The sequence below is a fragment of the Pipistrellus kuhlii genome, unplaced genomic scaffold, assembly GCF_014108245.1.
Source record: "Pipistrellus kuhlii isolate mPipKuh1 unplaced genomic scaffold, mPipKuh1.p scaffold_m20_p_1, whole genome shotgun sequence".
Taxonomy (NCBI): Eukaryota; Metazoa; Chordata; class Mammalia; order Chiroptera; family Vespertilionidae; genus Pipistrellus; species Pipistrellus kuhlii.
Window position 1 is genome coordinate 26,312,292 of NW_023425404.1, and position 26,475 is coordinate 26,338,766.

The 26,475-nt window shown below is 42.3% G+C and overlaps 1 protein-coding gene and 1 pseudogene across 2 annotated transcripts in view; one reads left to right on the forward strand and one right to left on the reverse strand.

The window, feature by feature from the left end:
• Positions 1-666: 666 nt before the first annotated feature.
• On the reverse strand, positions 667-6,073 carry LOC118709406 (annotated as a pseudogene).
• The window catches only part of GCH1 (GTP cyclohydrolase 1), a 34,365-nt gene continuing 13,840 nt past the window's right edge, over positions 5,951-26,475 (forward strand). The window contains exons 1-2 of one of the 2 annotated variants that reach the window (XM_045580458.1): positions 5,951-6,414; positions 25,765-25,874. In XM_045580458.1, the coding sequence (XP_045436414.1) occupies positions 6,072-6,414; positions 25,765-25,874 (453 nt within the window). In that variant the 5' untranslated portion in view covers positions 5,951-6,071. The remainder of the gene's footprint in view (positions 6,415-25,764; positions 25,875-26,475) is intronic. The other variant, XM_036436161.2, reaches the window with a different exon arrangement.

Sequence of the window (26,475 nt, forward strand, 5' to 3'; positions counted from 1 at the left end):
GAGATTCTGACACAAAGACATCTCTTAGGCGGGAAGCTCCAACAACAGAAAATCAACAAGAATATTACATATGATTAACAAATTAAAGTTGCCTCAACCACCACTATCTCAACTATCGATAGATGATGAGTTAATAGCTCCCACCATTCAGAGCCATCAAGGTTGGCCAACTCTTTTTACATTTTATTACCAGTGGCAATGTTAAGTTTCGGTCCGGCACCCCTGATTTAATTTGCCTGATGGCTAATGATGTTGAGCATCTTTTCATATGCTTATTGGCCATGTGTCTATTTCTTTGGAGAAATGTCTATTCAAATCTGTTGCCCATTTTTTTTTTTTTTTAAATTTCAGAGAGAAAGGGAGAGGGAGAGAGAGATAGAAATATCAATGTTGAGAATCATTGATTGGCTGCCATCTGCACACCCTCTATTGGGGATCGAGCCTGCAACCCAGGCATGTGCCCTGACTGGAATTGAACCCGGGACCCTTCAGTCCACAGGCCAACTCTCTATCCACTGAGCCAAACCAGTAGGGCTGTTGCCCATTTTTAAATTAGATTGTCAGTATATTTGCTATTTATTTACTTTTATATATTTCTCTTTATAAAGTAATAAACTGATGTGCTATTTTAAAAAACAATACTCATAAAATAAGGGATGTTTAGTTGATTTAATGGCTATGTCCTTATACAGGAAATTAAATTGGTCTCTAAAAAAAAAAACCTCTGAGAGTCAGTATATCCTCTGCAAGTAGCTAAATTCATTTTCAGATCAGGACGTTTGCGATGCTTCAGTTTCATCCCATATTGCAGTATCATATTCCCTCATCAGATCAAACTCAAGCCATGGCTGACTCCACTTCTGAGCTTCTTTCATCTGCACTCTCTTCAGTTAAATAAAGATCAAATCTGATTCCTTTAATATTGGACTTTGGATACTCTCTGTGCTTGGACCAGGCCTTAGACTTCATTTTTACTTCCAACTGATGAACAGGAACTTCTTGGCTCCATTCTTATACTATTGGTTTCATCTTAACATCAAAAGTGCTGGAAAGGCATTTCATAAACACAGCGAGCTGTCACCCAGTCAGTTTCCTAATGTGACCACTTGGGTCTCCTGGGTTCTAGGATTCTAAAATCCAAAGCCAACTGGACACTTTGTCCTTCAACAGCGTTCCTCAGGATGAAAGCAGTGCCAGGTGCTTTCCCTGATCTCTGGATGCTAATCCCCAAGAACCGACTGGTTTTTCCACTGGCATATGGGTTGTAGTAACACAAAGAATGCTTCCAACATAGAACTCTGGAATGTGAAGTACTTTTCTCATTCCTTAACATTTCTTTCTGTTTGAAATCTCAGAGGATTTGCTCTTCCTCTTGGAGGAATGAACTCAGGACTCAGGACCTGGCTTCCCGGTGTGGGAGGTGGCACTTGTCCACAAGGACTGGTTTGGAGGCAGCTGGAACACACCAGCCTGGGAGGTCCAGTGCCCTGCTGCTGGCCTGGCCACGAGCAGTGGGGGCCACCTAGCCCTGAGCCCCTTCTGAGCTCCTGCTACCAAGCCTCACTCCACTTACTGTCAGTGTATTTATCATTTAGTTGTGAGGGTTCCTTATTTATTCTAGATCCTAATCTGTATCAGGTATGTGATTTGCAAAGATTTTCTCCCATTGTGCAAGAAATCCATTTGCCTAATCCAAGGTCATGAAGATTTATGCCTTTGTTTTCTTCTAAAGCTTATAATTTTTGCTCTTACATTTAGGTCTTTGATCTGTTTAATTTTTGTATATGGTGTGAGGTAGAGATCCAACTTCTCTCTTTTTCATGTAGGTATCCAATTGTCCTGGTCCCATTTATTGAAAAGAGTTTTCTTTATTCCATTGAATTGTCTTGGCACCCTTGTTGTAAATCAATTGCATATAAATAGAAAGGCTTATTTCTGGTAGAGAAATATGCTAATATTATATCTTGACTATATCTTATCATTTATTGAGTTCTCTACCTCAGGAACCCTAATTATTCTAATGCTAGGTCATCTTTGTCTTCTCTAATAGCTTTCATCTTCCTTTTTTAAAATATATTTTATTGAATTTTTACAGAGAGGAAGGGAGAGAGATAGAGAGTTAGAAACATTGATGAGAGAGAAACATCGACCAGCTTGCACACCCCCCACCGGGGATGTACCCGCAACCAAGGTACATGCCCTTGACCGGAATCGAACCTGGGACCTTTCAGTCCGCAGACCGACGCTCTACCACTGAGCCAAACTGTTTTGGCTCATCTTCCTTTTATTGTACATTCATTCTTGTGTCTTATTGTATAATGGTAATTGAATTTTCAACAGTACCTATTTTGTACATGGCTCTAATTGATTACATAATAATAAGGATCTTCAATTTATTTCCTTAGATTTCTAACTCCTTTTGAAATTCCATTATTTTTTATATTGGTTTTTTTTTCATATTGAGTTCATATTTTTATTAAGTTGTTCGGTAGCAGGAAGCATTTGTGAGGAATTTCCCTCGGTTCCATGAGCTTTAGTTTCTTCTCAGTTGCATTCTTTGTCTTTACATCTTCTATACATGTTGTATTATTCTCCCCACCTTGTTTGGTTTATTTATTTTTATTTTTATTTTTGGCTGTTGTATGTTTGCACAGTTGCCAGGCTGTTTCTCTGCCTTCTGTCCATGCCTAATATTCTTGAGGGTCACTTCTCTGTGTTTTCCATTATAGTGGACGTCCATTTGTTTTTCTGACTCTCCTACACTTGTGTCTTGAGAAATTTATATCTCTTGTTCTGTGAGGAATTAAGAAGGTTGGGACAGGGTTCAGCTGTGGAAGAGTGTACTCTTCATCAGCACCTGTCTCGTTAGCATCCTCTCCTTCCTCTGAGATTGTATTAAACATCCTCTACCAGTGACATGAGACTATTTGGGGCACATCTATTCTTCCCTTACCAGGTGTTTTTGGAGAGTTTCCTCAACTCAGTGTGAAGCCCTCAAGTCTTCCCTTCCATCTCAGAGAGTAAGCTCAATGTTCACATTCTTTTATTTTCTCTCTAAAAGTCCTTCCATTCCTCCTCAGTCAGAAGAGAAGAAAGGTAAGGGCCTCCATTCAGTTTGTTACCTTTGGGGGATTTAGTGAGGCATCTAAGGATTCCATTGACTCCACAGTCCTGTTTCTGGAAGGTAGGAGTGGGATAAGGATACTTTTATTGTGTATCTTTCCACCTTGACCCAGAATCTCTTCCTACTTTTGAATTTCAAATATACAACCTCTATCAAGTGCAGTGAAAGAAATTTGCCTTTTTTTTTTTCCAATTACCACTGCCCAGTGCTAATGTTAGTTTACCTGTTATCCTTGACAAGTGACTCTATATCTCTGCAGCTCTTCTGTGTTCAATCTTTGATGCTGTGTACCTCACTTATCTATCCTTCTGTTCTGTTACTACCCTAGAAATGGAAGAATTAAAAAAAAAAAAAAAAAAAAAGAAGAATTCTTGGGTTTTTGGTAGAACACAACTCCCAGGATGGGTCAAAGGTGAAAACGGGTCATGGTACTAGTTTAGAAACAGATGCTGTCACATTTCCTAGCTGCAAATGCTTACAGCTTTGCTGTTGAACATTTTATGCTAATAGATTCTGTGGAACATACCCTTCATCTTTTAGCTTATCCCTTCTTTTTCTCTTCTACTTATAGACACCCAACTACCTACTTTTCATAGTCAAACTATTTATTCATGTTGGCAATTTTAAAGCTTCCTTATGTTACCGTTGATCATTTAGCTAGAAGGCATTGGCTCCATTTTACATGTAAGTATGCTCTAGAACAAATCCAGAGAGTTTATAATGATAACTGGCAACAAATGTTCTGATGCCTCCCTCAGTGGTAGTGTTTATAAGAAAATGTTCATTTTTAGGGTAAAAATCCCACTAGAAATAGTCTTTGGAAAATATGAGATTAATGTTTACAAATGTTTTTAAAAGAAGGCAAAAGATTGCCACACACACCCTTAATGAAAATATCTCCATCAAATCCCTCCATTTTTTTAACTTCACACTTGGTATCTGTTTTCATTTGTTAAATATAAGGACAGTGGGCAGTACAGTTAAAGGGGAAAAAATGTTGCAGGACCTTGCCAAAGGGGGGGAAAAAACTTTACAATTTGGTATTTAATCTATATAGAAATTTAATAACTATCTTTTAAAAACCCACTTACATGAATATTATTTTTCTATTTTAGATTAAGGTTGCCTAGGAGGCCAGTCAATTTCCATATTTCTTTCTCAAATATTTAGAACAGAGCAATTCTTGGAGCAGACATCCAATAAATACTAATTATAATGCCTAAGCTACTTTATTAGTATAGAGTAACCCAGGGGCTTTCCTCCTGGTTTGTCTGATCCTAAGCCTTTTAATACAGTTTATATGCCAGACAAACAGCTCATTAGAAACTCTCTGGAGCAAATTTAATACATGTTTTAAAACTTACCTTTGGCATTATGAAATAATTTCTCCAGTGAGGGAAAAAGTCACTTTCTAAATCTTAAAACGGCTCTAGCTGATTTGGCTCAGTGGACAGAGCCTGGCCTGCGGACCGAAGAGTCCCGGATTCGATTCTGGTCAGGGGCACATGCCTGTGTTGCGGGCTTGATCCCCAGTGTAGGGCATGCAGGAGAGAGCCAATCAACGATTCTCTCTCATTACTGACGTTTCTATCTCTCTCCCCATCTCTTTTCTTCACTGAAATCCATAAAAACATTTTTTTAAAAAAATCTTAAAACAGTCAAAATAGATGTCCCTGGTTAAGAATCCAACTGATCAATAACAACATTTCACAATTTGTATCAACATCAGGGGAAAGGAGCTTCGCTTCGCTTGCAAATCAATCTCTCTAGGGTCAAAGTTCTCCGGGATCAAATATACCGGCCCTTGATGTAGAGGCTCAGGTCAGGACCCCTTGGGGTAACGGAGCTCTGAAACCGAGCAGAGGGTGCGCTGCCCATGTTGTAAGCTACCGCGTGCAAGAGTTTCAAGCCATGCTCTTCTCTTGCCCTGAAAGCATACGCGATGGTTTCCTAACTCACAGTTTAAACCAGTCTCTTCCCCCTTGAGGCCACCTGTTTGCTCATCTTTCACTGGGCGAGGGGACCGGAGCACTTCTGATGCGGCCTCCTCTTTACCATAAAACAGGATGCCTCAGAGGCAGTGTTTATAAGAACATGTTAATTTTTAGAGTAAAAATCCCACTAGAAATAGTTTTCGGAAAATATGATATTAATGTTTACAAATGTTTTTTAAGAGAAGGCAAAAGATTGCCGCATACACCCTTAATGAAAATATCTCCATCAAATCCCTCCATTTTTTTTTAAAGTACCACACTTGGTATCTGTTTTCATTTGTTGAATATAAGGACAGTGGGCAGTACAGTTAAAGGGGAAAAAATGTTGCAGGACCTTGCCAAAGGGGGGGGGGGAAACTTTACAATTTGGTATTCAATCTATATAGAAATTTAATAACTATCTTTTGAAAACCTACTTACATGAATATTATTTTTCTATGCTAGATTAAGGATGCCTAGGAGGCCAGTCAATTTCCTGCCCCCGCCCCGCCCGGGTTCCAGCCGCAGACACCTGCCTCCTGCAGATTGCGCTCGTCCCTCTGCATCTCCGGGAGGGAGACCGACCCCGATTGACTCTCCGACGGAGGAGCTCCCGCTGGACCCCCAGCCCGGTCCCAGCCCCGCGGCCGCTGGGGGGCGCGCCCCTCCGAGCCCCTCTGCGTGCCTTGGGCGCACTGACCCCTCCAGGGTCCTGGGCCCCGGGCGGGGGGCGGGGCGAGAGGCGAGGGGCGGGGAGATATCCGTGACGCAAGGCGGCTCCCACCAATCAGGACGCCCCGCGGCGCCGGCCGGGCCGCTGGCCCCTATAAAGGAGCCCGGGGCTGCTCCGCACACATTGCCGCCGAGCAGTCCCCAAACCTGCGCCCGCCTCCTCCCGCCGCCTCCCGGGGAAGTTTGGTCGCAGCTCCCGGACGGACGTCCCGATCTCCCTCCTGAGCGGCAGCGGCGGGGCCATGGAGAAGGGCCCGGTGCGAGCGGCGCCGGCGAAGCCGCGGGACTCGGGGTGCAGCAATGGGTGCCTGGAGGGGGAGCCGCGGCGCGGGCCGCCCGGCCGCCCGGCCGAGAAGTCGCCGCGTGCCGAGACCAAGAGCGCCCAGCCGACGGACGGCTGGAAGGGCGACCGGCCCCGCAGCGAGGAGGACAACGAGCTGCACCTCCCCAGCCTGGCCGCCGCCTACTCGTCCATCCTGCGCTCGCTGGGCGAAGACCCCCAGCGGCAGGGGCTGCTCAAGACGCCGTGGCGGGCGGCCACGGCCATGCAGTTCTTCACCAAGGGCTACCAGGAGACCATCTCAGGTCGGTGAGCCCTGGGCAGGGGGCGGCGGGGAGGGCGCGGGCTCCGGGAAGTCTAGGGTTGCCTCACTCTTGGCAGCGGGAGCCCCGTGCTGTCACCGTCCGAACCCCGCCCTCGGTCCTGGCCCGGGTCCCCGCCTAGGCCAGGGCCCTGCGTGGGGCGCATGAGGGCGCTCTGGGGGGCAGCGGCCTCCGCACCTGCGGAACCGCTGCAGCCGCCCTCGAGGGTGCCCCTGATCCTACAGCGCAGCCCTAGGCTGGCGAGACCCGAGTTGCCCAGGGCGGGATGCTGGAGGCACCTGCTGGACCCCGGGAAGGACCAGCCGGGCGCTTTCGAGGAAGTGAGTGCTTCCTGGGTCGGCGCTGCTTGGGAGGTCTCGTTTTTTTTTGTTTTTTTTTGGGAGGGAGGACGGGGAGCGGGGGGGGGGGGGGGGGAGGTAGCCTTGACTTCGTGTGCAGGGCGTGCTCCGGGTGATCCCGCACCGCAAACTCGGGGGACCTGCACTCTCGCTGACTTGCCGGGTACCGGGTCTTCGGAAAGTTGTCATTCTCTTTGGTCCACACCAAGTTCACTCTAGTTCAGGACTCTTCCAGAATTTGGTACAGTTCTGGGCACAGGCTTCTTGGAGTTTGGAGGTGTGAGGTTTCTGGGGCTTGTTTGCTACTTAAACTTTTCCCCTCTATTTTCCTGGAAAGCAATAAAGCGACTCTCTCAGAGTCAGGGATGTTTGCTGAATTCTGGGACACGGAGTTGAATCCTTATGTCACCTGCTCCCCACCACACACACATACATACATCTCTCTCTCTCTCTCTCTCTCTCTCTCTCTCTCTCTCTCTCTCTCTCTCTCTCTCTCTCTCTCTCCCTCCCTCCCTCCCTCCCTCCCTCTCCCCCTCCCTCTCCAAATAAGCCAGGTTGGCCCACTGCTATCACTCAGGGTCAGGCTTTCACCAGGAGAAGGAAAATCAGGGGGTGGGGGTGGGGTGGGGTGGAGAGGGAGTGGAAAATGACTGAGGACTTTTCTGCCTATTTGCTGGGTGAGCAGTGTTGGTCTTCAATTGAGAGAGAGAGAGAGAGAGAGAAAGAGAGAGAGAGAGAGAGAGAGAGAGAGAGAGAGAGAGAGAGAGAGAGCGCTTCTGACATACACCTGGGATTAAAAGATATTCTGTAGTTCACATCTTTGGTGCCTTGTGGTGACATTTACTTCGTTGGTCTAAGAAGCCTTCCGCCTTAACAGCTTCCCAGAGTGACCGTGCTGCTTGGCAAGGAAGGCAGCCTGCCTGCCGCTGCTGTTTCCCTGACAGAGTCTCTCTCCGACAGCTGCCTGAATAGGTCCTGGGAAGAAGAAAGTTATTTTTGTCCAGTGTTCCACACCCCAAAGGAAGGCAAACCAGAGGGAGTGAGGGGTGGGGCCCCAAAAGGAAATGATATTATATCCTAAAGCCAAGAAATGTGTCCAAGGTCACATTTTTACCCCTTCACGGTAAAAGTTCGGAGCTTCAAAAGCAAAACTTCAAAATACAAAGACTGGAGAATATTTGATGAATATGCTCCACTTGGTGAAATTCCATGACATAATCAAAAACACCTTCCTAGGTGAGACTTGCTCGTTCTGCCTCCTGCGGGCACTGAAAGCCCTCTCCTCACTGCACTGGCCAGGCGTTGGGAATCTTGCCCTAAACATTCACAGGAGAGAGGGATTGCTGACCCCAAAGACAGGTCCCAGAATTTACCTAACGTGGCTCACAAGGTTTTCCTAAGAAATGGTTAGCGGAAATTTGTCTCGTGAGTCATAGGACTAATGACGCCCAAGGACACTTCATTCTACGTTAGAAAACTGCTCTAGTCAAGTGTTACTTTATTATTTAAAAAGACTGCGGGCCTAGAGGACAGAAAGCAGATTAGGGGTTGCCAGGGCCTGGGGAGGGGTGAGGGAGGAGTATGAGTTTCCTTCTGGGGTGTTAAATGTTCTGGGACCAGAGAGTGGTGATGGTTGCACAACAGGCAAAAGTGATGCACCACCACTGAATTGTGCACTTTAAATGGTTAAAATGATGGATTGTGTCTACATTCTACCACAATGAAAAGTCCATAGACTATTTAAAAATTACTGAGCCATTAACTGAATACTTTTTATGCTATAAGTGCTTTATGTCGATAGTATTGGTTGATGTTCAATTTTGAGTAGAATAGCACTGTTCTATTGCATCCATGCCAGGGAAACTGAGGCAGAGAAGGTGACAGCTTCATGTAGAGCTGGTGATTGAATCCAGGCAGCCTAAAGTCAGAACTCATAGCTACTTTCTCACGTTGCCACGTAGATGTATCAGTGTGTCTTATCTACTAAGTATTTCAAACTATGAGTTGTGACCTAATAGTTGTGGCCTAATAGTTGTGACCAGCATCAAAAAAAAAAAAAAAAAAAAAAAAAAAAAAAAAAAGATAGATTAGAATAGAGAAGATCAGTCTATCACACATGGTAGGGGTAGATGTTTTGAGGAACTTTTGTGTAGATTTTATAGGTCTAACTTTTTCTGGTGTACTGGCCCCAGATGTAAAATGTATTTCTTATTGTGGGTTATGACCAAAAGTTTGAAATTCACTAGAGGATTACACTTAAGGATTTAATATCAATTTTTAGAGGTGCATAGTTGAAAAGAAGATGGAGGGGAGGGGATGATGAGGATGATGCTGAATTTAAGGAGATAAACCTGAAATGGTAGTGGTTGAAGATTTGCACCAACCTGGGTGGGAGAGAGAAGGAAGGATACTTAAACCTGGAGAAAATGGAGAAGAGAGTAACAGAGAAAACAGTCCTGCACAATCCCTAATTTTAATTTCTTTAGAAGAGAGCATATGCCAATGACACATAGATTGTTTTGGATAGAAACAAACTTCTTTTCTATGATTGTAAACAAGATACTTTATATCTCTGTATATTCTTTTTTTAAAAATTTAAAAAAATATATATTTTATTGATTTTTTCTTACAGAGAGGAAGGGAGAGAGATAGGTAGAAACGTCGATGAGAGAGAAACATCGACTTACCGGGGATGTGCCCGCAACCAAGGTACATGCCCTTGACTGGAATTGAACCTGGGACCTTTCAGTCCGCAGACCGATGCTCTACTGCTGAGCCAAACCAGTTTCGGCTCTCTGTATATTCTTGATAAATAATTTGATATATGTTTCATAAAATATAAAATAAGTTGGTACATTACATCCTTAAAATTATTACTATTATTTTCAGTTCCTCCTGGGTGGGTTGATACTAACTTCTGGTATTCCAGGCAGTTTGTCAGTTCTCCATGCTTTTCTTCAAAGGTGCCTGGTACACCTTCCCCTTACTTCCCAATGTGTGCCTTCTCATGGGTGTATTCAACTCTCCGGGTTCCTGCTCAACACTGGCTGTAGCTTGTAGGCTGGGATGGAAGGAAGGCTGGAGGAGACACTGTCACCTTTCCCAGAAACTGGCTATCCTTTGAATCTACCATCTTCACCTCGTACCAGCTCATCTTTTTTTTTTGAGAATCTTTATGAGTTTATTTGAGCCAAACTGATGGCAATTGCTGGGACGCAAAGTCTTCAGTGAATTTAAAAAGTGCTCCAGAGGTTGACAGCGTTGCAGCTTATTTTATACACTAGAGGCCTGGTGCACAAAATCGTGCACTGGTCTGGTCTTTTGGCCTGGCCAGCGATTGAGGCCTATTGAGGGGCCAGCTGGCCATGGGAAAGGGCTGGCCAGGAGGAGGGGCCACAGGAGGTTGGCCAGAAGGCCCCCCCCCCCAACTGGGTCTGATGGGGAGGCTGGCCAATTGGGTCTGAGGGGGAGGGGCTGCAGGAGGTTGGCTGGCAGGGAGGTAGGGGCCATGGGAGGTTGGCTGTAGGAGTGCACTGACCACCAGGGACCAGCTCCTACATTGAGCGTCTGCCCCCTGGTGGTCAGGCGCATCATTGTGACAAGCTGACGTGTCATTTCAGTTGTTCAGTTGTAATGGTCACTTAGGTTTTTATTATATAGAGAAGAATCAAAGAGATGTAAAGAGGGTTACGTGAAGTCCAGAAATTTGATACTGCATTACGTTATTGGAGTTACAGGGAAAGAAATAATCTACCATTGATGGTAGATTAAGGAGGTAAGAAAAATCAAATCAAGGAAACCTCTGGGATTGGATAGGAAGTAAAATGGAGAGACATATACTTATTTTACATGGGTGGGTACAATATAGTAAATAATTAACATGGACAGCACATAGAGATGGTATCCTGGGATCAAGGTAACAGTGAGGGATTCTCTGGTCTTATGATGTGGCATTGTAGGAGATTATATCCTAAAGCCGAGAAATGTGTCCAGGTTCACATTTACCCCTTCACGGTAAACTTTAGGAGATGTCTGCATTCAGATAGTAAGAGAGAGAAGAAGCGGCAGAGATAGCTCTAACGGGAGGTATTGGACTCAGGCTTTAATGCTTCTGTTAGAATTTCATATGAAGACCCAACTCATATGTGAGAATCGTAAGACATAGGAATTCTGCTTTTCTCCCTGAATTCTAGCAAAGAGAAAGCCAAGTAGATTAAGTTTAGAGACATTTCTTTGAACCCTATTTAAAGATATTTCATAAAGTTTTTGATCAATGGAATTCATGAATGATTGCAAAAAAAATTTAGTTAAATTACATTCAATTGTAAGGTGGACTAATAACTAACAAGCCTGTCCACACTTACTCTTTTGAAGGAGATGTTTGAAAACCAAAATTTTATATATTTTTGTCTAAGCACATTTAGTTATGTTGTGGTCATTTATAGTTTATAAATACAAGTCTGTTTTAATGGATTTACTGTTTGGAAACTTTTCAGTTCGGTTTTAAATATGTGTTTAAGGGCTTGAACTTTTTAAAATTGCGGTTACAAATTCTTTTTAAAAAAAAATATATTTTATTGATTTTTTACAGAGGGGAAAGGAGAGAGATAGAGAGGTAGAAACATCGATGAGAAAGAATCATCGATCAGCTGCCTCTTGCACACCCCCTACTGGGGATGTGCCCACAACCAAGGTACATGCCCTTGACCGGAATCGAGCCTGGGACCTTTCAGTCCGCAGACCGACGCTCTATCCACTGAGCCAAACCGGTATTGGCTGCGGTTACAAATTCTTAATATTTCATTTCATTTAAAGTAAATTTAGCCCGACCGGAGTCACTCAGTGGTTGAGTGTCCACCCAGGAACCAGAAGGTCACAGTCTGATTTCTGGTCAGGGCACACGCCCATGTTGTCGGCTCCATCCCCTGTGGGAGAAGGGAGGGGGGGGGGTTTGCAGGAGGCAGTTGATCAATGATTCTCTGTCATCATTGATGTTTCTGTCTCTCTATCTTCTTCCCCATTCCTCTCTGAAATTAATAAAAATATATTTAAAAATAATTTAAAAAATAAAGTAATTTTATCTGTAAGTACATTTCAGATACACGTTTATTTTAACTCCTTTTGAACAATTACATAATTGTTCATAATACAACATAATTATGTTCCATCTGGGCTAACATCTGAATTGTGTTCCCTACTATATATTTTGCAACTGTGTCAAAGTGCATATAGTTGAACGTTGTATATTCTTTTGGTTTGTTTGCTTTTTATTGTGGTAGATGCTCATAAGAGAAAACATACCATTTTAAGTATGTGGGTTAGTAGCATTAAGTGTATTCGCATTGTTGTTCAACTATCCATCTCCAGAATGGTTCATCGTCCCAAACCTAAACTCATACACCAACTAACTCCTTATCCCCGTCTCCTCCGAGCTCCTGGCAGCCACTATTCTGTTTTCTGTATTCGTTTGACTATTCTGGTTACTTATCTAAGTGAAAACGTGCCATGTTTGTCCTCCACGACTGGCTTGTTTCACTTAGCCTAATGTCTTCCAGGTGATCATGAACATCACATTGAAGATAGAAGAGACCCGTTTTGTTCTTGTTGAGGTAGTACCTCACCCTGTAGAGCACATGTGTCAAACACAAGGCCCGCGGGCCAAATCCGTCCAGCCAGGCCTTGCAATGTGGCCCGCACCACGCTGTCATCACTGCACTCTGCTGCGTTTCCATCACAATGACAGTTTATGACTGTTCAGTAAACCATTCGGCCCGCGATTTAGGCTGGATTTTAGATTTTGGCCCCTTCTCTGATTGAGTTCGACACCCCTACTGTAGAGTGTTGTATATTCTTACATTTACGTACATCTATTGTATTTTCATTTCCTTATTTTAAGACACTCTTAGAATTGAACATGTACTATGTGTATATTTATCAAACAGGAGCGATATGAATGACCCTGTGCCAATTGTTAAAGGGGAAGCAAAACTTGTTGGCCAGGTCTTGGCCCTCAAGGAGCCCATGGTCTGTGCTAGTAGTGAATGGGAGTCTCCTGCAGAGACTTGGAGCTACAGATGACTATGGGAAGGCAGTTTTTGAAGTGAAGGCAGAAGGAAATTTTTTAAAAAACGGAAATAGTCCATGTTGAGTTAGAGAAGGTTTTGTCTAACTGTTCTGGAATAAAAAGAATACATTAATATTCATAGCTGTCTGTACCATGAAGTTAAAATTAAATGGAGCTTGCTCTGGCTGGTGTGGCTCAGTTGGTTGAGCATCAGCCTATGCACCCAAAGGTCGCCTGTTTGATTCTGGGTCAAAGCACATACCTACGTTGCAGGTTTGATTCCCAGTCAAGGTGCATGCAGGAGGAGGCTGATCTATGTTTCTCTCTTTCTCCCTCTCTTTACTCTTGAAAGTCAACAAAAATATATTAAAAAATTAAATGAAGCTTTCAGAGCATTTAGGTTCATTTAAAACTTTTTAAAGATCAGCAAGGAAGGCAATAGGGCTGGCTCCTTTCTCAGATGTTTTAAAGCCTATTCTGGCCAGTTAGCCTTTCAAATGAACTTTACTCAAACACACATTGCTAGTTGGTCTAGCCTTTGTAATTGGTTGTTGTTTTATCTGTTATTCTTTTTTCTTAATAATCCTCTTGGTTATTCTTACTCTAAGTCCTATTTCCCGAGTATCTTTAGATTGTCTTGTCTCCTAACCTCCTCTCACCTGAAGTACGGTAACTTCTCAGCTGTCTGCAATGCCTCCTAACTTATTCTGCTCCAATCCCTAGTGCCAGTGTGATTTTACTAAAATCAGGTGGGTCTCTTCCTTCTGAAAACACTTGACTTATTTTCCCTTGTCTTTCCTCACCATGGCTATGAGGTTTTATTATGTCCCAGCCTCTTGCCTGCATTTGTTTCTTAATCTTCCATCACCATCTCCTCACCAGGCCAGTTTGGTATGTTAGTTTAATGCCTAGTGTGTCTTGAAAAACCACTCTGCCTCATCCCCACACTGGAGCTGGAGATGAAGCACACGTCCTACACGAGGCTTGTTCTGCAATATTTAGTCTTTATTATTTACTCTCTTCTTCTAATCTTCCTTTTCTATCTTTTTTAGTTTAGGTTGCTAACCTTGAGAGAATTCTCCCTTCTCCCGCAATTTATCAACAGCCATTGCCTCTCTAGAGCTCTGTGAATAAGCAGCCAGGGTTAGGTGAGGAAACTGGCCCTTTCTGAGTTCTGGATTGAATATTTGGAAGCCTTGCTGTGAGGCTTGGTATGTTTTCTGAACAGATATTTGTTTTTATTTGTTCTAAGTAGGAATCAGTGCCCAGTTCAACAGAGGCCATTACCCAACGTCCCAAACAAGGCACTTCTTCCTATAATGGCTTAAAATACAATGATACCTATTGTACAGTTTATGTACTTGTGGTAAGATGCAGTGATGAAGGCCTTGAGTGCTGGAGTTCCGCTGAGAGGCCATAGAGCTGCTATAGATCATACATCTCTAACTGACCGCTCCTTCAAAATAAGAGTGCTCCTGCTAATACACAGGTAACCACGGAGGCGCGCCACTCTGAATGCCCACCGGACACTATTTGCATTTCAGGCGCAAGGAGTAGTTAGCTGACAGCCTCCAGCTGTCAGTACCTTCGGGGTTTGCCTCAGTGGAAGCCATGCTTATCCGTGTTACTTTTTCTTTCACTTTAATATCCATCTCTTTCTTTCTATTCGCTCTTCACCACAATACAGGGAGCTTTTTGAGGGTGGAGTCCAAAGACTCATCCTGGTATACTGGGAAGAACAACTAGTCTGGACAAGTCACAGCATCCTCACTTACTTACTTACTCACTTACTTACTTACTTACTTACTTTATTTATTTATTTATGTATTATTTATACAAGTCACGTCAAGACTTTTATGATCTGGTATACAGGGAGAGGTGGTTGGAATAGGAGTTGAATTGTCATGCTGAGGTCTCCGTAGTACGGGTTTGCTGGCCAGTATTGTCTCATTGCTCACCCTGTACCTTCAGCAGCTGACAGGTGAGGTCCTAGCAAGGACCTCAGACTTTTTTCCTTGTTACAAGTGCTGCTTTCCTTTGAAACACTCAAGCTACTCAAATAGTTTCTATGGTAACAGGTCTCTTGTTCTTCTTATGAGGCGGATTTTTGAAAAGGTTCTTCATTTGTATGCCCTCTCCGGTCTGTGGTCTCCTGACCTGTAGCCCCTTTGATTAGACAAAACCTTTATTTAACGACTTCCCCTCAGGAATATTGTAAACACATCTACCAGAAGAATAAGCAGTTGCTTGTCCTACTAGCATGTGAGGTTTTAGTGTATTAATATGCCCCCCTATCAACTAGAAGAGGAATTGTTGGATTAGTTGGTAGAACAGTCATACCAAGAAAATGAATATTCTTTGTTAGGAAATGACATTGAATTTCACTTTTACTTTTTAAAAATTTTTTTAATTTTTTCATAGGGTTATCATGTACTTTTAAAAAATATATATATTTTATTGATTTTTTACAGAGAGGAAAGGAGAGAGATAGAGAGCCAGAAACGTCGATGAGAGAGAAACATCGACCAGCCGCCTCCTGCACATCCCCCACCAGGGATGTGCCCGCAGCCAACGTACATGCCTCTGACCGGAATTGAACCCGGGACCTTTCAGTCCGCAGACTGACGCTCTACCACTGAGCCAAACCGGTTTCGGCTCACTTTTACTTTTTATTATGTGAAGTTTAATAGACAAAATTGTATAATGGACAGCTATATACCTACCACTTAGATTCAAAATGAACATTTTGCCATATTGGCATATTCTATTCTTTCACTGAGAGCAAATCAGAAATGTGTATTTAGAGGTGAAATATCACCCTAGGAAGTGGTGGTGTGTTTTTTTTTTTGTTTTGTTTTTTTTCCTTCTTAACCACTTACAGTATGACTAGTAAAATTAACTATTAATTCCTTCAAATCATTTAATATCTAACCTGTATTCAGACTTTCCCAGTTGTCCCATATGTCTTTTCGTTATGATTTGTTCAAACCAGAACCCACTGGAGACCCACACATTGGCATTTGATTGTTAGGTTTAATCCAGAAGAGTCCCTGCGATCTTCCCCTCCACCTCCCCACATGATACTGAGTATCAGCGACGGTCAGTGGTGCTTTAAGATGTCCCACACGTGGGATTTGTCTGATTGTTTTCTTCTTGTTCCCATTTAACTTGTTTCTCCCTGCCTCATATTCCTGGAAACTGGAAATGAGGTCTAAAGACTTAATTAAATTCAGGGGAAACGTTTTTAGCAGGAATGCTGTTTTCTTCACGCAGAATCACAACCAGGAGACACAAAATGTCTGAATGTGAAGATTTGAAGACTCTGGTTGGTTTGAGAAATGATTCTTGACTGGTTTCCTAGGACAAACTTCTGTAGAGAAGTTCCTTTAAAAACGCACACAACCCTTTTATTAGTTTAAAGATTTAATGGGATTCTTTTTTCCCTTGAAACTGTCCCCGTTTTCAAAAAGTAAAGGTCAAAGTGGCATTACATTACTGAAGTTTTCCTCATAGAAACCCAGTGAATGGTTGATAAAACAGTATTTTGTGAGTGATGCTCAGTAACTCCAGACTCTAGCAGCTGCTGGCATCAGGCTGCTCTTTCTGTCTGCTCTCCTGGGCCCTCTCCTCTCTTAACTCCCACGTTGATAACTAATTTTGCTTTGTTTTAACAAATCAGGTTTTTCTCTCTCCGTTTCCTTTGCTGTTATTGACTTTATGGCGGACCGTGACCTGCCCTAACTCCAGGTTTCCTCCCTCTGACCCTCCCCTTCAGTCCATGCTACTGGTAGGTCAGGTTCAGACTTCTGGCCGCTGCTGTGACCGAAGCTCTGATCTGGAAGTCAGAGGACAGGGGTCAACATTCAGCTCTTGCATTAACTAGTTGGCTCTTCCTCAGCAGAACTTAATGTTTCCAAACAGACCATCATCTATGAAATGGGAACGAAAGCTGTTTTAGCTCACTCAGAGTGTGGCGAGGCTTGAGAGAGGACATGAACTAAAGGTAACATTTAATTTGAAAAATGCTCTGAAATAGTGTCCGCCTGGTGTTGTTTCCCACTGCTGTGTTTTATCTGATATGATGCCTCTCTTCCTCTCCTCCTAGTCATCCTTGAGGCCTGGGTCAAATCTTCATCTTCAATGTAGCCGCATTGTTTCTCCCAGCCCGTAATTTTTCTTTTATATAAATGATTGCTGCAAAATAAAATAAAAAACACACCAAACACTTGCTGCCCCCAGGCCTCTGGTATATACCTATGCCATTGCTCCGTGTGTGGTTCTGCTCCCCACCTTGAGGCTACAACTTCTTAGGTGAGGTCCTCCTTTCATTTTCACTCTTCCTTTCTGCTGCCTGCTCCAGGCAGAGTTGACTGCAGATTCTTCCTCTGCAGCTTCTTCCTGGTGTTTCCCCTCTTATCACCCTTTCCCCAACTTGTCTGTGTTCCCGGCCTTCTTTTTTCAGTTGGTGTGCAGACATCGCAGTATTCCGCAGGAATTGTCACCCTCTGAGTTGGTGACTATAATCAGGGTTTACGGTGAGGTGTTATATTGCCCACTGTTTGGCCTTGCTAAACAGCCAATTAGGGCCAGTAGGGGTCCATTTTCAACCCCCATTTTCTCTCACTCCTCAAGAACTTATGCTCCCAGCCTGACTGGTCATCAGAATCAAGGTTTTTTTTGTTTTTTTTTTAACAGCCATTGTCCAGGGTTCACCCCACACTTAGAGAACTTCTCAGAGAGGCTCTGGAAGCTGTATTTTCCAAAGCTCCATGATTGGCCATGTTTGGGAGCCACTGTTCTAAAATACGATGCCTTCTCCCTTAATCATTGTCACTAATGATGGTAGCTTGCACACCCCGTTGGTACTTATTCATCAGGTAGAATTAACAGATGGTTCCATAACATTAATTATCTCTGTGAAATCTCATGGCAAGAGTGATGGTGAGATGATAAGGGCTGAGCCCTCTACAGGCTTTTGAAGCAAATGCATAGTCATCAGGTTGGTGTGTCTTTCTTTAGAACTGCTGTGAACCAGACCTTGTTACCACCATCTGTTTGTAAATTCCATTTTCAGTTTAACAGCTGGATTGTGAAAGATATACGGAATTATCCAACTAAAAAACTAAATTTGGCAAATATACATTTTTTATTTTTTTTTTAAACTCTGGGTCACTTTGAAAGTTGTGCATGATTGGCAGCCTTCAGTTTTATCAATGAATAAATCTGAATAGTTTAGAACAGGTGCTTTTCCCTACCTTAGTTCAGAAAGCCACTAACCACTACTATGCACATCTCAAAGGCTCACCAGTGGGTAACTGTTGATATTTGGTATTGATTTCTAACACCTTGAGTTGTGCAAGCCAGGAAACTGGGAGTTCTGTTAAACTCCTTTCCAAAAACCACTCAATTACCTTGAAAACATTCTAGCCCAGGTCACAGTCTGCACAAAGCTCGAATGAGGACTCAGGTCTCTGAACTCTCTTAATTTATTGCTATACTTTACCATTCTAGTTGAACCATTGTGCTTGTGGTTCCCTAAGAGCCAGTTAAGTAATTGTGTCTGGGGAGAGAGATTATAAGTGCTTTCATTTTTTTTTTCATTTCGGTATTTCATTATCTTATAAACTACAAAGAACATTACTACTGTAGTCAGGAAAAAAAAGTCTTGTTTAATAAAATAGAGGCCTGGTGCATGAAATTTGTGCAGGGGTGTGTGTGTGTCCCTCAGTCCAGCCTACACCCTCTCCAATCTGGGACCCTTCGAGTGATGTCTGACTGCCCGTTTAGGCCTGATCCCGGTAGGATCAGGCCTAAACGAGCAATTGAATATCCCTCTCACAATCTAGGACTGCTGGCTCCCAACTACTTGCCTGCCTGCCTGCCATCCTGATTGCCCCTGACCGCTTCTGCCTGCCAGCCTGATCACCCCCTAACCACTAAAAGGGAGGTAGGAAGCAGCAAGTTTTAAGGCCACCCTCAGGGCAGGAGCCGTTTACTTGCAGACTGCTGCTTAAGGAGGTATCTGCAGGAGTTTGCAGCCTTGCATGAAACAGGCTGTGTCTTTCCTGTGACATCTTCCTCCAGCCCCAGTCCTTCTGTGCAAAGGCAATCCAGGTTTCTTGCTGTTTTTCCTCAGGGAAAAAACCTCCAAAACACCAGCTTGTGTATGAACACCTCAATTAAAACTTTTTCAATTAATAAAATGTCTCAGATATGCAAGAAAAAGTATAAAGAACTAGTTTAATCAACATTCAGTTTTAGCAAATATTAATAATTGCTTTTAAAAATACAGAACCTGTTACCCTCCCTCTGCAGAGTAAACCACTATCTTGAATTTGGTCTCTAGCCCTTATGCCTATTTTAATATTTTTATTTTATGTGTATGCCCACCAACAACAGATAGTATTGTTCCTACTTTATTTAAATAGACCATAACTTATACGTCTGTTACTGCTTCTGATACTTGCTCTTGCGTTGGACATGGCTTCCAGAAATTATAAATGCAGCTCAGATTCAGTCGCATTCACGGCTGGTTCATATTTTATTGCCTGACTCTACCCAAACTGTGTAATCCTTTTTTCCGATGCAGATTTAAAGACCTAATATTTGCTATTATCCTTAATACTGCAGTAAGAATTCTTATGTTCCCTTGGCCACAAGAGTTTCTTTGGAGTCCCCTTCTTTAAGTCTATTTTAAGGAAGTAATCACAGGGTACAGACTGACACACTAATTGGATAAAATAGGGGATCTATGTTTAACTCTGGCCCTGTACATGGCTCAGTGGAAACTCCCGAAGCCTGAAGTCACCATGCTGACTTTCCGTTGGGAGAAGATAGTGTTAACATCTGCGTGCTGGCAGGTGCTTCTCTGGGGTTGGGAAGGTTTGGGTCTGGGATTCAGACCTTTCTCCAGTGAATCAGGGTGAACCCATCTTTATTAGCATCTTGAGTTGATTGAATTCCAGCCAAGATCAAAGAGGTTTTTTAGGTCTTGCTTTCTGTCTTGTTCTCTCTCAGTTCTAAAACCAGCAGGCAGACCTGGTTGCCTGTTCAATGTTCCCAGTCTTCCTCCAGTGTCTCTTAGCTCTGCCCTCCCAGGGAGAAGCATAGGTGTGTCATTCTGGCTCCCTGCTCTAATTTTTGGTGCTGATCACCCAACACCCTAGGTCAGTGGTTAGCAAACTCATTAGTCAACAGAGCCAAATATCAACAGTACAGAGATTGAAATTTCTTTTGAGAGCCAAATTTTTTAAACTTAAACTTCTTCTAACATCACTTCTTCAAAATAGACTCGCCCAGGCCGTGGTATTTTGTGGAAGAGCCACACTCAAGGGGCCAAAGAGCCGCATGTGGCTCGTGAGCCGCAGTTTGCCGACCACAGCCCTAGGGTAGTGCTAATTCCTATTGCCACTCATTCAAAAGCAATCCCATTAGGTACAATTTTCCTTTTGGGGGGGAACATCCAAGGAGTTTCCTCTTACCTCCCTTCTCCCCAACAGAAACCTGTTTTGTTTGAGGAGGAGCATTTTAAAGGTGTGAAGATTCTGTGTAACGGCACAGCCCGTGAAATATGTCAAAACAGGGTCTCTCAAAGTGTTTCCTATAAGATAGGAGCATCAGCATCTTCTGAGAACTTGTTAGGAATGCAGATTCTCGGGCCCAGGTGCTCTGTGGATGAGAATGCTTATATAGGTGCTGGGGTCCGACAGTGGGCCTGTACTTTTAGGAAGGGACTAAATACTTGAGAGACAGCTGCCCAGCAGGATTGTTTGCTGTCATAAATGGTACAAGAAACATATATGTACTTCTATGGTGTGTGTGTGTGTGTGTGTGTGTGTGTGTGTGTGTATGTGTGTGGTGTTGGTATATATAGACAAACCTTTAACTCTTGGAGGCTACTTTGGTTCCCTTTATTGGCTATAACCTACCGTAGGAAATAAAATGCCATAAATCCTTGTTTCCAGGGTTACCTTCTTGTTGCTGATAACAGGCAGGAAATTAAAACAATCTGTGATAGTGTTTTGTTCTTATTAGCCACAGATGGTAGCTTTCAGATATGTTGAAGCAAAACATAAATATAGCAGGGGAACTTTATTACTGTTGAAGAAAAATGATTTGGCCAGGTCAAGTTTATAGTCTGGGTTCATTTTAATGAAATGGGATGTAGGGAACATTAGTGTTCCGTTACCACACAAGCACCTGGATGTGTAAGGGACACTAGTTTTGTTCCTTTTGGTTTAACTTGGAATATTTAAAGCATACATGATTTCAAAGTGAAAACTATAACCAATTTATTCAAATATGTCTCACTTCCGTCCATATCTCTTCTCTGCTGTTAGTCCTTTATGGGTAATCATTTTTATTCACTTTTTGATTTATTCTTTTAGTGTTTGCTTTTGAAGATAATCATAGGTATGTGTGTATGTTCCCTTTTTCTAATTTGTTTACACAAAAGGTTGCATATTATACTACAATTTTCTTAAAAAAATTATTTTTAAAAATTAGCTCTATTAAAGTATATCTTAAATTCATTAAAATTCACCAACTTTGTGTGTATGATCTGAGTTTTGACAAATACATACAGTTGTATAGCCACCAGTGCGGCAAAGATTGTTTGCATCAGCCAAAATAGTTTCCTTTTGCTCTTTTGTAGCCAATCCTCTGCCCCACCTCTCTGGTCCCTGATAAACCACCTGTCTGCTTGCCAGCGCGGTATCTGCCTTTCCCAGAACCTCAGACCTAGTTCTGTGTGTGTGCATGTGGCTTATTTCACTTGGTGACAGATTCAACCCTGTTAGTACAGGTACTGGAAGTTGTTCTGAGTAGTGCTCCATTGTTTATACATTCTGTTGATAAATACTGCCTTTTCAAAAAGTTTTTATTTCAAAATAATTTTACTTATTTAATTATTTTGATTTGGGGGAAGGGTGTGGGAAAGAAGGAAACTTTATTCAGTGCAAAACAGCTCAATTTTGAAACAGCATGGCTGTGAAAACAGCACAGCGATAGCATGGCCCTGGGGCCAGGCCTCTCTCCGGTTGGACAGCTCTGCTCGTTCCTCGATGGTCTGCTCTGTTCCGCTCCTCCATGAGATAAGTTTAGACCTAGAGCTTAATAACAACGACAGTACAGAGAGTTTCTGTCTACCCTTTCCCAACTTCCTGTAATGTTACCAACACTTAAGAAATTAATTTTGGTACAAATACTATTGCCTAAACTACAGAGTTTATTAGGATATTAGATTTTTCATTGCATTTAGATTCCTCTAATCTGTGACAGCTTCTCAGTCTTCCCATGTCTTTTTTTTTTTAATATCTAACAGTTTTTTTATTTTTTATTAAATTATTATCTGTGTACATATACCATTGTCCCCCATCTCCTCCCAAACATCCCCCCCCCCCAGAGTTTTATGTCCATTGGTTGTACTTATATGCATCTATACAAGTCCTTTGGTTGATCTCTTACCTCCCCCAGATCTCCCTGCCCTCCCCGCTATAATTTGACAGTCTGCTTGTTGCTTTTCTGTCTCTATATCTATCTTTTGGTTCATCAGTTTATAATGTTCTTTATTATTTCATAAATGAGTGAGGTCATGTGGTGTTTCTCTTTCATTGACTGGCTTATTTCACTCAGCATGATGTTCTCCAATTCCATCCAGGTTGCTGCAAATGATGAGAATGCCTTCCTTTTTATGGCAGCATAACATTCCATTGTGTAGATGTACCATGTCTTTTTTTTTTTTTAAGTATCTTTATTGTTGGAAGTATTACAGATGTCCCCTTTTATTTCACCATTAACCCCCTCCACATCCCCCTGCCCCTCCATAACTTCAACACACACTTGTCTCTGTCCATGGGTGGTAATATGTATATAAATTCTTTGGTTAATCTCCCCACTCCCCTACCCCACCTTCCCTCTGACACTCATCAGTCTGTTCCATGCTTCTATGTCTCTGGATCTATTTTGTTCATTAGATTCCACATATGAGTGAGTTCATGTGATACTTGTCTCTCTCTGACTGACTGACTTTGCTTAGCATAATACTCTCCAGGTCCCTCAAGGGGTAAGAGACTCTTCTATTTTATAGCTGCCCAGTATTTCAGGATGGTATTATTTTGAAATAATATTGCTACCAAAGATGTCTGAGATTTTGCTGCCTATGGTTTCTTCTAGGATTTTTATGGTCTCACAACTTACATTTAAGTCTTTTATCCATTTTGAGTTTATAGTGTATGGTATAAGTTGGTAGTCTAGTTTCATTATTTCCATGTACCTGCCCAATTTTCCCAGTACCATCTATTGAAGGAACTGTCTTTTTTTTTTTTTTAATATATTTTATTGATTTTTTATTACAGAGAGGAAGGGAGAGAGAGAGTTAGAAACGTCGATGAGAGAGAAACATCGACCAGTTGCCTTTTGCACACCCCCTACTGGGGATGTGCCCACAACCAAGGTACATGCCCTTGACCGGAATCGAACCCGGGACCTTTCAGTCCGCAGACCAACGCTCTACCACTGAGCCAAACCTGTTTCGGTATTGAAGGAACTGTCTTGACTCCATTGCATGCTCTTGCCTCCTTTGTCAAATATTAATTGAGTGTAATGTCTTGGGTTGATTTCTGGGTTCTCTAGAGCAGATATATCTATCTATCTGTTGCTCTTGTGCCAGGACCACTTTCCATGTCTTTTAAAAGAGTACTTATTTAGGTATTTTGTAGAATGTACCCCCATCTGTCTGGTGATTAGATTGCAGTTACAGATTTTTTGGGAAGAATACCAGAGAGGTGGTGTGCCCTTCTCATATTATATCAGGAGCTACACACTGTTAAATATGTCTTATTACTGCTCACTTGCTTATGATACTCTCTGCCAGATTTCTCCACTATAAAGTTACTATTTTTCCTGTTCTGTAGTTGGTTTTTTAGAATCAAAATTATTGCTTTTTAAATTCTGGTGTACATCAGAGTGCATGGGACACATAGTTTGGCAACACCCTCCATCCTTTTTTTTTTTTTTTTTTTTTTTTTTTAACATCCTCAATCTTAATTGTAATCGTAATAATAACAGCTATCACTTACACACCTGCATAGTTCTAAATCCATGTAGATTGCCTAATTTAATCCTTTGAAGCTGTGAAGGAGCACTTTTTTCATGCCCATTTTACAGCTGAGAAGACTGAGGTACAGAGTGTCTTGCTTAAGGTATAGTTAGTGATGGAGCTGGATGCTTACTTAGCCTAACCTGAGGGCTGGCTTTTCACATGGGCCCTCTGGTTGTTGTCAGAGCTTAGAAGCGGGACATTCTCATTCTTTGCCAAGGAAAACAAATGAGAACTTCTTTCGTTCAACAGTTCTCTTTTGTGCTTTTTTTTTTTTAAACATATTTTATTGATTTTTTACAGAGAAGAAGAGAGAGGGATAGAGAGTTAGAAACATCGATGAGAGAGACTCATCAATCAGCTGCCTCTTGCACACCCCCCATTGGGGATGTGCCCGCAACCAAGGTACATGCCCTTCACCGGAATCGAACCCAGGACCCTCTGATCTGAAGGCCGACACTCCATCCAGTGAGCCAAACCGGTTATGGCATTGTGCTTTCTTTAAGAAATATTTTCATTTGTTGGCTTTTGCTTTCAGGAAGATTCCTTGCGTAACTGATTTTAGTAAGCCATGCCTGGCACTATTACACTAAAATCTTGGAGAAACAAAGGCTATGCTGAGGAGCACTAAGGACCTATTTTTAGACTTCATTCAGAAATATGACTGAAGTTTATTTAGGGCGGAATATTCAGAATAGAAATCTGCTTTTGGAGGAGTGCTTACCCAAAGAAAGGCACTGGGCCCTCTCCTCCTGGCTTTTACCGGCCTCTCCTAATGGGGGTCGTGTTTGTGGGTGTGTGTCCAAGCCCCACTTGTTCACTTCTGTTGACCACGCTAATGACTTTTCTACTACACAGTCAAATGTGTCTCTGAATAGCCTGACTCCAGGGACGCTAAGTGGCTGGATGGTGACTCAGTATCTGTGAGCCTCTGTTGTAGTGGCAGTGGGACCACGGAAGGTCGGGCTGTGTGGGTGGACGTTTGCACATCTTCCTGGTGACTCACCCTGCAGCCTGCCTTTCTGAGGAGAAGTAGCTGTAGGTGGCTGCAAAGCTCTACTCAGCTTCTCTCTTCTCTGTGCAGACTGGGCATCCCCAAGTCCTTGAAATCACTCAGCTCAGCGTCTTGAATGTACCTAGTCTCCCAACTGTCCTCAAATCAGTGCAATTTTTTAAAATAGAAGTGTTTTGTTTCTAAGTGTCTGTTGTATGTCTGGCCATATGTGCCAGAGTCCACGGGTTAAACAAAACATGGCTCATTACCCAGAGACACCCGGGCAAGCATACTCACAAAGACTGTAGCATTCATTTCCCTTGGAAGGAGGAAGGCAGCTATTTAGAATAAGCCTGATTCTTGCATACAATAACTATAAATTTTATGAGTAGTAAATTATTTGAGGGATTAATAAGAGAGGTGAATCTGGCCTCAGAAGTCAAAGACTAAGGATTTTATTTTTCTCAGATATGGTTTTCTACACACCCATTATAGAGGAAGTGTGAGTGAAAAGGTCCTATTTTTCTTACCAGAAATAGCCACTCTTTTGTTTTGCATAATTTCTCCTTCCCTTCCCTCTCTCATGCTGCGTATATATTTGTAATCCTGAATTTTTTATGTAATACTATATCATAAAAAAATTTCCCCCATAATTTAAAGAAAAAGACTTTGCTAATTTGATGGGAGAAAAAGAACTATTTTTAATTGGCATTCCCTTAATATTGTAGTAAAGATTAATGGGATTGTCAGTTTATTTATCTCCAGAGATTGTCAGGTTTTCTGCTCTGTATCTTTTCACAAAATTGGAAATGTTACTAAAGCAAGCCTCTGATTTCAGATGTTCTAAACGATGCTATATTTGATGAAGATCACGATGAGATGGTGATTGTGAAGGATATAGATATGTTTTCCATGTGTGAACATCATCTAGTTCCATTTATTGGAAAGGTAAGGTTTTCTCTGTTGTTTTTTAACAATCTAAAAAAACCCCCACACAATTCAAGCTTTAAAATTGTCATCTAATCCCAAATATCCCAGATATTTACAATTACATATAAACTTTTATTCTTCACCTACCTGACTAATCTAATTGCTTGAAATTAACAAAATATAAACAGTGACAGAAGGCCCTCAGGGAAAGGATTTCATTGCAAATGCCATGTTAATAGGGTTAAAGTAATGAGATTAAAGTCTCTCTTTTTTTTTCTAGGTAGTTGCTGCAGGCTCTGAAAACCTTTGTGTCCTTTATTTTGACTAAATAATGTTTGACTCAAGATAGACTTTTAAAAAGTCTTATTTATTGGTTTTGAGGTAGAGAGAGACATTGGTTTGTTGTCCCACTGTTTTATGCATTCCTTGGTTAATTCTTGTGTGTCTCTGACCAGGGCTTGAATCCACAACTTTGGAGGATCAGGATGGTGCTCTAACCAACTGAGCTCCCTGGCCAGGGCCAAGATAGACTTTGGTATAATATGACACGAGCTGTAATGATGCAGAATTTTTTGCAGCAGAGGTTACAGTTCTAGTGGATTTAATTTGTTTCCAACCC